The 13,809-nt window shown below is 45.2% G+C and overlaps 1 protein-coding gene across 3 annotated transcripts in view; it reads left to right on the top strand.

Moving 5' to 3' along the window:
- Positions 1–13,809, top strand: part of LOC306891698 (NLR family CARD domain-containing protein 3-like) — a 32,472-nt gene continuing 18,663 nt past the window's right edge. For all 3 annotated transcript variants that reach the window (XR_013786382.1, XR_013786383.1, XM_079452172.1), the window contains exons 1-9: positions 1–96; positions 371–438; positions 788–898; positions 1,077–1,128; positions 1,410–1,614; positions 1,684–3,451; positions 3,767–3,940; positions 6,656–6,829; positions 7,252–7,425. Coding sequence is in view for 1 of the 3 variants with exons in the window: in XM_079452172.1 (XP_079308298.1) it covers positions 413–438; positions 788–898; positions 1,077–1,128; positions 1,410–1,614; positions 1,684–3,451; positions 3,767–3,940; positions 6,656–6,829; positions 7,252–7,425 (2,684 nt within the window). In the remaining 2 variants the exon portion in view is untranslated. The remainder of the gene's footprint in view (positions 97–370; positions 439–787; positions 899–1,076; positions 1,129–1,409; positions 1,615–1,683; positions 3,452–3,766; positions 3,941–6,655; positions 6,830–7,251; positions 7,426–13,809) is intronic.

Here is a 13,809-nt window from a genome sequence, read left to right as displayed (position 1 = left end):
AGGTAACTGCAGGTGAAAGTGAAACTATTACAGCAGGAGCCATTTTACAGCAAAGCCCCGTTCAAGAAAATAAATCATAAACAAGCTAAAAACACAGTAAGTATAAACAGCGTCATGTTTATTCAGTAGATTTAATATCGTCTTGATCTGAACATCACATTAAGTTTATTGGTTGAAGAACTGTCTTGAATATTGTGTTGTTTTTGGAATCAGGAAGTGTGTTTATAAACTCAAAACATTAAAAGTGACGTTTTGAAAACTTAGTTTCACTGTTAAGAGCAAATGTGAAGCTCAATGTTGTGGACGGACTGATGGGAAAGAAGTGTGTATTTCTGAGATGACACATAACACATCAGTATTTTCTTTACAGGTTTGAGATTAACTCTTTATATTCTGACACTGTGTGTTCATCATGAATCTCTCCAAAGAGACCAAAAGGTGAGAAATGAGAGATTTTAATAAACTTAAATGTGTTATTGTCTATAGTTAGATGTGTTTTGATCTGACAGATGTAAGAGTTTGTGTTTAATAACTTACTTTAGTTTCAATAGTTTCAGTTTAGTTTAATTTATTATTTGTGGTTTTATAATCATTAAAATGTAGAGACATTTTGTAATTGGACATTTTATACACATTTACTAATTATATTGTTATGAATTATATTAAAATATGTTTTTATCATTTAAATAAAGTATTATTATTGGGTGAAATATCTCATTAATACAAGTGCTTTATTGAATAATGCATAAAACTGAACATGAAGTAAAGTGTTGTAATGTTGTTTTAGTTTGACTGGTGGAGGATCTCCTAAACCCAGCTGTGTGTCCATGAAGAGTGAAGAATCAATGGATAAACCAGTTAACTTCAGTTTTGGAGACTGTGATGATCCAGATGTGAGGTGAGAACAGTCTGATGGTTTAGACGAGTAAATCACTTCATCAGTCTTTATTCTCTGATCTGAGTCTGTGCTGTTGATGTTACTGCAGATATTCACTGAACACTTTACTGACAGATACACACATTAATCCATGTGTTCACTGTATGAAACACATATTTCATTTATTGTTACATTACAGAAACACAACAAATGTCTCAATCAAAGGGAAGCACATGGAGTCTGTTTTCCAGGTGAGTGTGTGTGTGTCTGTCTGTGCGTGTGTGTGTCAGTGTGTGTCTGTGTGTGTGTGTGTGCGTGCGTGCGTGTGAATTGAATTGAATATGAATTAAAGAAAATATGATTTTGTTTGTGTAGTTTTGATGTGTGTTTATAGTGTTTGAATGTGTTACATGTTTCATGAAATGAGGTTCAAGCTATTTAGAGAAAAACTGTGTTCACTAAAATGAGCATTAAAACTTTTTTCTGCCCTCATAAGAAAACAAAATCATGTGTGTTTGAACTATGTTTTCAGGAGCTTGAGCACAAACTCGTCTCTCTGATGAAGAAAGAGCTGAAGATCTTCAAGAGTCTACTGAGTCCAGATTACCCATCATGCTCTGAGAGAGAAGAGGAGGATGATGAAGATCAGATCAGAGTCAGAGAGATGTTTCTGAAGATCACACTGAACGTCCTGAGGAAGATGAAGCAGACAGACCTTGCTAACAAACTACAGACCAGTAAGAGATTCATGAATTTTATTTGACATTTCATGCATTTAACTTATTTTGTTTTCCTTTACACAACAGAATTGGCCCCTTTATATATGAAGAAACACAAATCCAGACTAAAAGAGAAATTCCAGAGAATGAATGAAGGAATCTCAAGTCAAGGAAGCTCAACACTTGTGAATGAGATCTACACAGAGCTGTACATCACAGAGGGAGGGAGTGAAGACATCAATAATGAACATGAGGTGAGACAGATTGAGACGGCATCCAGAAGATCAGAGACACAAGAAACACAAATCAAATGTAATGACATCTTTAAAGTCTCACCTGAACTAAACAAACCCATCAGAAGTGTGCTGACTAAAGGAGTCGCTGGAATTGGAAAAACAGTCTCTGTGCAGAAGTTCATTCTGGATTGGGCTGAAGAAAAAACAAATCAAGATCTTCACTTCATATTTCCACTTCCTTTCAGAGAACTGAATCTGACCAAACAGACAAATATCAGTCTGATGGATCTTCTTCATCAGTTCTTCACAGATACAACAGAACTGAGATCGCCAGACTTTGATGATTATAAAGTTGTGTTTATCTTTGATGGTCTGGATGAGTGTCGTCTTCCTCTAGATTTCTCAAAGAATCCGAGTTTGTTTGATGTCAGAGAATCAGCGTCAGTGGATGTGCTGCTGACAAACCTCATCAAGGGGAATCTGCTTCCTTCTGCTCTGATCTGGATCACCTCTCGACCAGCAGCAGCCAATCAGATTCCTCCTGAGTGTGTTGATCTGATCACAGATGTACGAGGATTCAATGACTCTCAGAAGGACGAGTATTTCAGGAAGAGAATCAATGATGAGAGTCTGGCCGACAGAATCATCACACACATGAAATCATCCAGAAGTCTGTACATCATGTGTCACATCCCAGTCTTCTGCTGGATTTCAGCCACTGTTCTCCAGAGAATGTTGAGTGAAGCAGAGAGTCCAGCACAGATCCCCAAGACTCTCACTCACATGTTCACACACTTCCTGATGTTTCAGATCAAACTGAAGAGTCAGAAGTATGATGGGAAATGTGAGGTAGATCTTCAGCAGGCTAGAAAGAGTCTTGAGTCTCTGGGAAAACTAGCTTTTCAACAGCTGGAGAAAGGGAACCTGATCTTCTATGAGGAGGATCTGAGAGAGTGTGACATTGATGTCAGAGAAGCGTCAGTGTACTCAGGAGTTTGTACTCAGATCTTCAGAGAGGAGTTTGGACTGAACCTGGGGAAGGTGTTCAGCTTTGTGCATCTGAGCGTTCAGGAGTTTCTCGCTGCTCTATTCAAGTTTCTGTCATTTCTTCAGCAAACATCAGAAAACTTCAGCAGATTGAGATCAAACATGAGTGATTTACTGAAGAGTGAAGTGGACAAGGCCTTACAGAGTGAGAACGGACACCTGGATCTTTACCTCAGATTTCTTCTGGGTCTCTCACTGGAGTCCAGTCAGACAATCTTACGAGAACTGATGACACAGACAGGAAGAAGCTCTCACAGTAAACAGGAAATAGTCGAGTACATTAAGATGAAGATCAGAGAGAATCTCTCTCCAGAGAAATCCATCAATCTGTTTCACTGTCTGAATGAACTCAATGATCATTCTCTAGTGCAGGAAGTACAAACATATGTGAACAGAGGAGATGAGTCTAGTCTTACTGGAGTCCGTCTCTCTCCTGCTCAGTGGTCGGCTCTGGTGTTTGTGTTACTGAACTCAGAAGAGAAGCTGGATGAGTTTAATCTGAGGAAATATGATCCATCAGATGAATGTCTTCTGAGGCTTCTGCCAGTGATCAAAGCATCCAGAACAGCTGAGTGAGTCTTTACCTGCAGTTTCACCTGAACATCTAACAGTCCACATTACTGTAGTTAATGTCCTACAGAGACACAATAAAACATGATGGAATTGTTCACTGCATCTATAGAGTGAGAGCTGCTCTCTTGTGGATTTTTTCTGATTTTCATTCATTTGTTTTTTATTTATAATCGTCTGTCAGGGTTCAGTTCTTGCAGTGATTCTCTATCAGGTGCAGATGTTGCTTCAGCTCTTGTGCAGCTGATTCTCATTGTTCAAACATTATCTCTTGAAGTGTTTATATCTTCACTGTTATCTTGTTATTTCTCTTTCAGTCTGAGTGACTGTAATCTGACAGAGAAAAGTTGTTCATCGCTGGCGTCAGTTCTCAGATCAAACTCCTCAAGTCTGACAGAACTGAACCTGAGTCTCAATAAACTGAAGGATTCAGGAGTGAAGCTGCTCTCTGATGGACTGAAGAATACAAACTGTAAACTGAAGACGTTAAAGTAAGAAAATCCTTAAAGCAATAAAGTTAAACATGTGTATGTATTATGTAAATGAAGGTCTTCATAAGTTTATCAGAATCATCTTTATATGTGAGAGACTCAACAGTGACTGTCAGTCAATGACTCTCTGTTGATTCAGATTCATACAGAATTATCACCAAACTGAGATCATTTTAATAACTAACTTGAATATATTAAACTATTCATGATATTATTGTGATTTACAATCATTTAATTTATTACTTTTATCTTGTAAAAAGGGACATAATTTAATACATTATTTAATATTTTTATTATTTCATTTATTATTAAATTATTTTTCATCAAAGTATAATTAACAATTGTACATAATTTATACCCCTAATTATTGTCTAAATGTTATAGTTTTTTTCATTCATTCATTTTCTACCGCTTATCCGGGGCCGGGTCGCGGGGGCAGCAGTCTAAGCAGAGATGCCCAGACATCCCTCACCCTAGACACGTCCTCTAGCTCTTCCGTGGGGACACCGAGGCGTTCCCAGGCCAGGCGGGAGACATAGTCCCACCAGCGTGTCCTTTGTAACAGATGCCCAAGCCACCTCAGCTGACCCCTCTCGATGTGGAGGAGCAGCGGCTCTACTCCGAGCTCCTCCCGGGTGACCGAGCTTCTCACCCTATCTCTAAGGGATCGCCCAGCCACCCTGCGGAGGAAGCTCATTTCAGCCGCCTGTGTCCGGGATCTTGTCCTTTCGGTCATGACCCAAAGCTCATGACCATAGGTGAGAGTAGGAACGTAGATTGACCGGTAAATTGGGTTCACCACGACGGACCGGTACATCGACCGCATTACTGCAGAAGCTGCACCTATCCGTCTGTCAATCTCCCGTTCCATCCTTCCCTCACTCGTGAACAAGACCCCAAGATACTTAAACTCCTCCACTTGAGGAAGGAACTCTCCACCAACCTGAAGTGGGCAAGCCACCCTTTTCCGACTGAGGACCATGGCCTCGGATTTGGAGGTACTGATTTTCATTCCAGCCGCTTCACACTCTGCTGTAAACCGTCCCAGTGCATGCTGAAGGTCCTGGTTTGAAGGGGACAACACGACAACATCATCCGCAAATAGCAGAGACGAGATAGTGTCGTCCCCAAACCTGACACCCTCCGGCCCCTGGCTGCGCCTAGAAATTCTGTCCATAAAAATTACGAACAGAACCGGTGACAAAGGGCAGCCCTGCCGGAGTCCGACATGCACTGGAAACAAGTCCGACTTTCTGCCGGCAATGCGAACCAAGCTCCTGCTTCGGTCGTAAAGGGACCTGACAGCCCTTAGTAAAGGACCACAGACCCCATACTCCCGAAGCACCCTCCACAGGATGCCACGAGGGACACAGTCGAATGCTTTCTCCAAATCCACAAAACACATGTGGATTGGTTGAGCAAACTCCCATGAACCCTCCAGCACCCTGTAGAGGGTGTAGAGCTGGTCCAGCGTTCCACGGCCTGGACGAAAACCACACTGTTCCTCCTGAATCCGAGGTTCTACTATCGGCCGTATTCTCCTCTGCAGTACCCAGGCATAGACTTTCCCGGGAAGGCTGAGAAGTGTGATCCCCCTGTAGTTGGAACACACCCTCCGGTCCCCCTTCTTAAGAGGGACCACCACCCCGCTCTGCCATCCCAGAGGCACTGTCCCCGACCGCCACGCGATGCTGCAGAGGCGTGTCAGTCAAGACAGCCCCACAACATCCAGAGACTTGAGGTACTCAGGGCGAATCTCATCCACCCCCGGTGCCTTGCCACTGAGGAGTTTCTTGACTACCTCAGTGACTTCGGCTTGGGTGATGGACGAGTCCACCTCTGAGCCCTCAGCTTCTGCTTCCTCCATGGAAGACGTGACGGTGGGATTGAGGAGATCCTCGAAGTACTCCTTCCACCGACCGACGACATCCCCAGTTGAGGTCAACAGCCTCCCACCTCCACTGTAAACAGCGTTGGTAGGGCACTGTTTCCCTCTCCTGAGGCGCCGGACGGTTTGCCAGAATCTCTTCGAGGCCAGTCGATAGTCCTTCTCCATGGCCTCACCAAACTCCTCCCAGGCCCGAGTTTTTGCCTCCACAACCACCGCTTGGCCTGCCGGTACCTGTCAGCTGCCTCAGGAGTCCCACAAGCCAACCAGGCCCGATAAGACTCCTTCTTCAGCTTGACGGTTTCCCTTACTTCCGGTGTCTGGGAGACCTTACGGCCACAGCTCTGAGTGGCCGCTTCGACAATGGAGGCGGAGAACATGGTCCACTCGGACTCAATGTCTCCAGCCTCCCTCGGGATCTGGTTGAAGCTCTGCCGGAGGTGGGAGTTAAAGATCTCTCTGACAGGAGACTCGGCCAGGCGTTCCCAGCAGACCCTTACAGTACGTTTGGGTCTGCCGAGTCTGTCCAGCTTCCTCTCCTGCCATCGGATCCAACTCACCACCAGGTGGTGATCAGTTGACAGCCCCGCCCCTCTCTTAACCCGAGTGTCCAAAACATATGGTCGCAGGTCAGATGAAACGACCACAAAGTCGATGATTGACCTGCGGCCTAGGGTGTCCTGGTGCCACGTGCACTGATGGACACACTTATGCTTGAACATGGTGTTCGTTATAGACAAACTGTGACTAGCACAGAAGTCCAATAACTGAACACCGCTCGGGTAAATGTTATTGTCATTATTTCATTTATTTTTTTCTCTCTTCAGTCTGTGTAACTGCAGTATTGGATCTGAAGGTTTTGTTGCTCTGACTTCAGCTCTGAGATCAAACCCCTCACATCTGACACAACTGAATCTGAGCTGGAATAATCCAGAAGATTCAGGAGTGAAGCTGCTCTCTGATCTACTGAAGGATTCACACTGTCAACTACAGACACTACTGTGAGTTACTGATCAAATTATCATTTAGTTATAATATTTTGTTTAATTCAAGTGACTGTAGAGTATTTTTGCTGTTTCACTCTTGTTCTTGTGTAAATTTGATGTAGTCACTTTACTTGTATTATGTTTTCTCTTGGATAAACTCATTCTTCTTGTATTAATCTCATGTGTAAATCCCTCTGGATAAAAACATTTCCCTAATTAATAAATGTAATTGTATTATGCAGAAGGTTTCGCTACATTTACGTGAAAATAACATGACATACTTTTCTGGTGTTTCTGGACACACACATCATGTTTTACTGAAGTTCACTGTCACTTATAGAAGTTGTCAAGCTTTCATTGAAATGAGACCAACTTGTTTTAATTATAAGTTTATTAAAAAAAATTAACACACTTTTGTTTTGTAATTTCTCTCTCAGTCTGAGTGTCTGTAATCTGACAGAGAAAAGTTGTTCATCACTGGCGTCAGTTCTCAGATCAAACTCCTTAAATCTGACAGAACTGAACCTGAGTCACAATAAACTGAAGGATTCAGGAGTGAAGCTGCTCTCTGATGGACTGAAGAATACAAACTGTAAACTGAAGACATTACAGTAAGAAAATCCTTAAAGCAATAAAGTTAAACATGTGTGTCAGCATCCTGCCTCCTGCTGTTTGTCTCCAGGCCTCTAGAGGTCACCTGTATTCCCCTCTGTTTTAGTTCTTTCTCTTGTGTCCTTGTTAGCGTAATCCAGGTCACCTGTGCCTTGTTTCCCCTAGAGTATTTAAGATGTGTTTTCCCCTTATTCCTCACTCGGTTTTTGAGTCTTGGCTATGTGTCTCCTGCTGTGTCCCATTGAGTCTTTCCAAGTAAGCAAAGTTATCCCAAGTAAGGTTTTCTTAGTTATTTGATTTAGCTTTTTCTCCCCTCGTGGAGTTAATTTTATTTTCCTCCTGTGATTGTCTGCAAAATCTCTTCTGTTAGTAATACTTCTTTCTGAGAAGAACTTTTGTTGGACTTTTTAGGGACTTGCAAAGTACCTTTTTTTTTAAATAAATCACCTTTACCTGGAGTATTGCCTTGAGTGTTTCGTTTGGGTCCAACACTATCTGCTCTGTGGCTCAGTGGTAGATCTCTCAACTCATCACACCTGAGACCCGAGTCTGTTTTCAGGGAGGGTTGTCTGAGCCCCTTCAAGATGAGTTAGCCACCCGAGAACCAGCTGAGGATCTCGAGTCCTTCATAGCAATGGCCATCTGCCTGGACAATCGTCTGAGAGAGCTCGCCGCCAAGTGTATCAGTCCCATGTTCCTCTAAGCAGCTCTGTTTCTCCAGTTTGTGCTCCTTCATTCAGGAATTCCCCGGCCCCTGAACAGCTCCAAGATTCTCCAGAGGACATGCAGTTAGGCCGTTCCAGGCTTTCTCCCAACGAGAGGGAACATCCCATGGGGGAGCGTCGATGTCTACTGTGGTGTTACCGGCCACTTCCGCTCCACTTGCCCCAAGCTTTCGGGAAATGCATGTCCCCGCCCAGCTACAGGAGGGCTGTGATGTGGAAAATTTCCTCCTACTAACGCTGTCCTAGCTATTCCAGCCACTCTGTCCTGGGAAGGCCACCACCATCAAGTCAAGGTTATGATCGATTCCGGTGCCACTGGTGACTTTCTGGATCTAACCTTGGCTAAAGAACTTAAGATCCCTACCCAACTACTTCCCTCAACCCCAGGCAGTTACAGTCTTGAATGGCAGACCTCTGGAACCAGGCAAAGTAACAGAGGTGACTCAGTCCCTGCGACTTACTATCTTTCAACACCAGCAGGAGGAGACCTTCTATCTCATTGACTCTCCCGAGTATCCTATTATCCTGGGTCACCCTTGGCTGTGCAGACATAATCCCCAGATCGACTGGCCACCTGGCACCATTCTAAGCTGGGGCTCCACTTGCCAACTCACCTGCCTGCTTCAGATTCCCTCAGCCCCTAGTTCTGAGTTTCAAGAGTCTGTCGACCTCTCCAGAGTCCCCAGTGTTTACCATCGCTTCAAGGCAGTGTTCAGCAAATCCCGGGCTATCTCCTTACCACCGCACCGCACTTACGACTGTGCCATTGAGCTACTCCCTGGTTCCTGCCCTCCCAGGGGTCGGATATTCTCCTTGTCCTCCCCCGAGCGCTCCGCTATGGATACCTACATTAAGGAGTCCTTGGCAGCCAGCATCATCCATGCTTCTACTTCCCCGGCAGGGGTGGGCTTCTTTTTTGTAGAGAAGAAAGATGGGGGTCTAAGGCCTTGTATTGATTACCGGGGCCTCAACAAGATCACGGTTCAGAATCGATACCCCCTTCCTCTCATGGCCACAGCTTTTGAGCTGCTTCAAGGGGCTTCCATCTTTACTAAACTTGATCTTACCATCTCGTGCGCATCAGGCAAGGAGACGAATGGAAAACGGCCTTCAACATCCCAACAGGTCAGTATGAATATCTGGTGATGTCGTTCGGACTCACCATCACCCCAGCAGTATTCCTAGCCCTGATTTATGATGTTCTCCAGGACATGCTACCTGTTTGTCTTTGTATACCTGGACGATATCCTAATTTTCTCTAGGTCACTGAAGAAGCATGAGGAGCATGTAAGCAGGGTTCTCCAGAGACTCCTTGACAATCATCTATATGTAAAACCTGAGAAGTTTGACTTTCATGTTTCCCAGACTCAGTTTCTCTGGTTTATCTGGTACTATGCATACAAGATGGCGGCGCGTGAACATCGCGAGGCTCAGCATCTCTCCAGTTTTAGCATTTGTATAATGTGTATTTCTTGCTCATCTCGGGTCTGTTCGTCCAGAACAGTTGTGCATGGACCACCATCGTGGACATAGTCCGACCCAGGGCCCGCGCCACCACCTTTGTCGCCCGGAGGGCGAGGGCGGTGGCGGCGCAGAGTTCCTGCATTACCTTTGGGTCGGTCTCCCCTCGTGTAACTCTTTCACTGATGGACCTGCAGGACGGCCATGGTGTGAAGAGCGGGGGCAGCCTGGTCCGCGGCTTGTGGGTTCTCGGCACCCCGGTGGACGGGAGTCTAGATCGGCCCCCCCAGGTGGCCGGCGTCTGCAGCACAAGTGCACCGCGACGGCACGTGCCACCCGGGGTACGTCCGTTTCATCCCGAGCTCAACCTCCCGGGGGAGGGAGCTCCAAGGAATCATCCGGGTCGGAAGCCAGTACGTCACCCTCCGATGCTGCAAGGGACATCTCATTTTCGTCACGCATCGTGTCCGAGTACGTGGGTAGGAGCAAGACGGCGAAGTGCCGTCTTTTGGGGAGTGGCCAGACGAGCGAGACGGGGCATGAACAAGGTTGCAAGGAGGTGGCTGACGGATTAACGCTCACGGAAATCCCCATGTCACCCACGCTGCTCGCTGTCGCTGACGGCGTGGCCGGAGCCACCGCGGTCACAGGACGGGAAGCAAACGAGGTGGTGGCAGGCTCTTAAAAGAACACAGCCACCCGTGACTGCAACGTCTGAATAGCCATCCGCCCGCAAGGCGGGCAGGATTTATCCACAACGGCTGCATCAGCGTGTTGGACCCCGAGCACGCGAGGCAGACATCGTGTCCCTCCCCCTCCTGAATGAGTGTGTTGCATCCGTGAGATCAGCGAGACATGCTGCGCTGTAGAAATTTGCTCTTTTAGAGAGAAAAACACCTCCGGAACTGCTGATACGCCAGGGGAAGTCACTGATGAGGGACAGTCCGCTGCACCACGTCGAGAAATCAGCTCTTTTAGAAGGATTGTCATCAGATGCGAAGGCTCCGAAGAACAAAAGGTGAATGAATGCAGCACGCCGTCTCCCTTTTATACCCGGATATCCGGGGGCGGAGTCCAGCATGCAAATTTCATTCGCCAATTTCATTGGCCTTTTCAAAATAGTCAGAAGATGATAGGTTCTCAAGTCAAACCCCATCTGTCGGTTCGACACAACGTCGAGAGACCGACAGAAAGGGAACAGCCTTTTTCCCATAGCTGTTTCATTATTGAACTCTGCCCCCCACTGATTCCACTACCTCTTACCTTTAATGTCAATGCTGCTATAACATTGTTTACATTGCACTACAGGGCTGCCATGCATAACCGAACTGTACACACCAGTACTTTGTTATCTGCTCTACTGGACTCTTTACACACGTACAGGATTATTTGCACTCTATACTGCTCACTTGCACACCAGGAATATTTCACTGAATGCTCATTTGTACTAATGGACCACTTTCATAACTGCACTAACTTATCTACTGCACTGTAACTTTATTAACTGCATCTACTCATCTATTGCACGGTAACTTCAATGACTGCATTAACTAATCTACTGCACCGTAACTCTATTAACTGCATCTACTCATCTACTGCACTGTAACTTAAATAACTGCATTAACTAATACATTAATACATTAACTAATCTACAACACTGTAACCTTATTACCTGCATCTACTCATCTGTTCACTGTAACTTCAATTACTGCATGAACTAATCTACTGCACTGTAACTTCAACAACTGCATTAACTCACCTATTGCATTGCAACTTTAATAGCTAATGTCAATCATTTTTGCACACTTAAATCACTTGCACTTTTGTTTAGTCAAAATTATTATCTGTTCATATCCACCTGTACATTAATGTTCATACGGTTAATGTTCATAGTATATAGTCATCTGTATCTGATCTAGATCTGATCTTCACAAGGTACTGCTCCACTCATCACTCTCAGGTCACCCCGCTGCACACGTCTGATCACTTCTTCGTCACCCTCGACCTCACTGCTCCGGACATCGCTTATGTCTTACTGATGGTCACTTTCCGGCGCAACCTGCGGTCTCTCCCTCCCTACTGTTTTTCCTCTGTTGTCTTCTCTGCACTCCCCCCCTCTGATGAGCTATTTCTTTTGAATACAGACAATGCCACAGACACCCTGTGTTCTACACTTTCATCCTGCTTGGACAACCTATGCCCTTTTGAATCTGGACCAGCCTGTGCATCCCCGTCGGCTCCCTGGTTATCGGATGTACTGCGTGAGCATCGCGCCAGCCTCCGGTCAGCTGAGAGAGTTGTGTTCAACCAGCTCTCCTCCTTTCTCATGCAAAACAACTTCCTGGACAGCAATCAGTCTGGTTTCAAGACCGGTCATTCCACAGAGACTGCACTGCTCTCAGTCATCGAAGCCCTGAGACTTGCAAAAGCATCATCCATGTCATCTGTGCTCATCCTACTGGATCTGTCTGCTGCCTTTGACACTGTCAATCATCACATCCTCCTGTCTTCTCTCAGTGCTATGGGTGTCTCTGGAATGGCGTTGCAATGGTTTGAGTCCTACCTCTCGGGTAGGTCATTCAGAGTATCCTGGAGAGATGAGGTCCCGCGTCCCAACAGCTCAACACGGGGGTGCCACAGGGCTCAGTGCTTGGACCGCTACTCTTCTCCATTTACTTGACATCCCTCTGCTCGGTCATTCAGAAGCATGGCTTCTCCTATCACTGCTATGCCGACGACACACAACTCTACTTGTCATTTCAACCGGACGATCCGACGGTCGCTGCTCGCATCGCGGCATGCCTGAGTGACATCTCGCTTTGGATGAAGGATCATCACCTGCAGCTAAACCTTGCAAAAACGGAACTGTTTATGATCCCAGCCAACCCAAAGATTCACCACAACCTTGCCATTCAACGATTACACCGTCCAGCATAGCCAGAAACCTGGGAGTGGTAATCGATGATCGGCTTAACCTCACAAGTCATGTTGCCAGCACCACCCGGTCCTGTAGATTCATCCTCTACAACATTAGGAAAATTAGACCTTTCCTATCGGAGCACTCTACTCAAGTCCTAGTCCAGGCTCGTGTCCTGTCCAAACTGGATTATTGCAATACGCTTCTGGCTGGACTTCCTGCTTGAACAATTAAACCTCTCCAGATGATCCAGAATGCGGCGGCAAGAGTGGTCTTCAATTAACCGAAGAGAGCGCATGTAACTCCGCTCTTCATCAGGTTACACTGGTTCCCTGTTGCCGCCCACATAAAGTTCAAAGCTATGCTCCTGGCCTACAAGACCAACACCGGGTCTGCACCATCGTATCTCCACTCGCTAATGCAGATCTATGTTCCTGCCAGATCACTGCGGTCTGCAAAGGAACAACGACTATTGGTACCATCCCAAAAAGGAAAAAAGTCACTCTCCCGTACCTTCTCTGGATCTGTTCCACATTGGTGGAATGATCTACCAGCTGCTACAAGATCAGCAGACTCTGTTGCCATCATTAAGGTTCCGTCAAAACGTCGCTGATTGATTTATCCTAATTCTCTTCCCTTTCCTTCTTTAAAAAAAAAACGTACTAACCTCACTATTCTTAGCTTTGTATACTGTGCTAGGCTTTAATGGACTAGTTTGATGCACTTATGTATTTTGTTGCCTATGTTGTTATAATTGCTTCCAATGTTTCCTTATCTGTAATTCGCTTTGGATAAAAGCGTCTGCTAAATGACTAAATGTAAATGTAAAATCTGTATATAGTGTTCATAGTACATACCTACTGTCATATTTTCATAAGAACATACCTACTGTAAAATATTTTCTCAGTCCATGCACACTGTATAATATTTTCTCAATATTGTATTCTGTATTTATTCAAACTGTATATCCTGCACTTGCTAATTGCACTTCTGGTTAGACCTAAACTACATTTCGTTACACTGTACTTGTATATGTGTAATGACAATAAAGTTGAATCTAATATAATCTTATCGTCAATCCTGGCCACCTGGAGATGGACCCCAAAAAGGTTAAGTCAGTCCACAACTGGCCCAAACCTGCCACAGTCAAGGAGGTTCAGCGTTTCATTGGTGGCGAACTTCTATAGAAAGTTTATTAAGAGTTTCAGCTCTGTGGTAGCCCCCTTGACAGTGTTTACCAAGGGAGGAGGAACCAAGATTCACTAGGGTCCGAAGGCAGC

The sequence above is a fragment of the Barbatula barbatula genome, assembly GCF_947034865.1.
Source record: "Barbatula barbatula genome assembly, chromosome: 3".
Taxonomy (NCBI): domain Eukaryota; kingdom Metazoa; phylum Chordata; class Actinopteri; order Cypriniformes; family Nemacheilidae; genus Barbatula; species Barbatula barbatula.
Note: the sequence above shows the minus strand (reverse complement) of the source record. Positions and strands in the feature narration are given on the sequence as shown.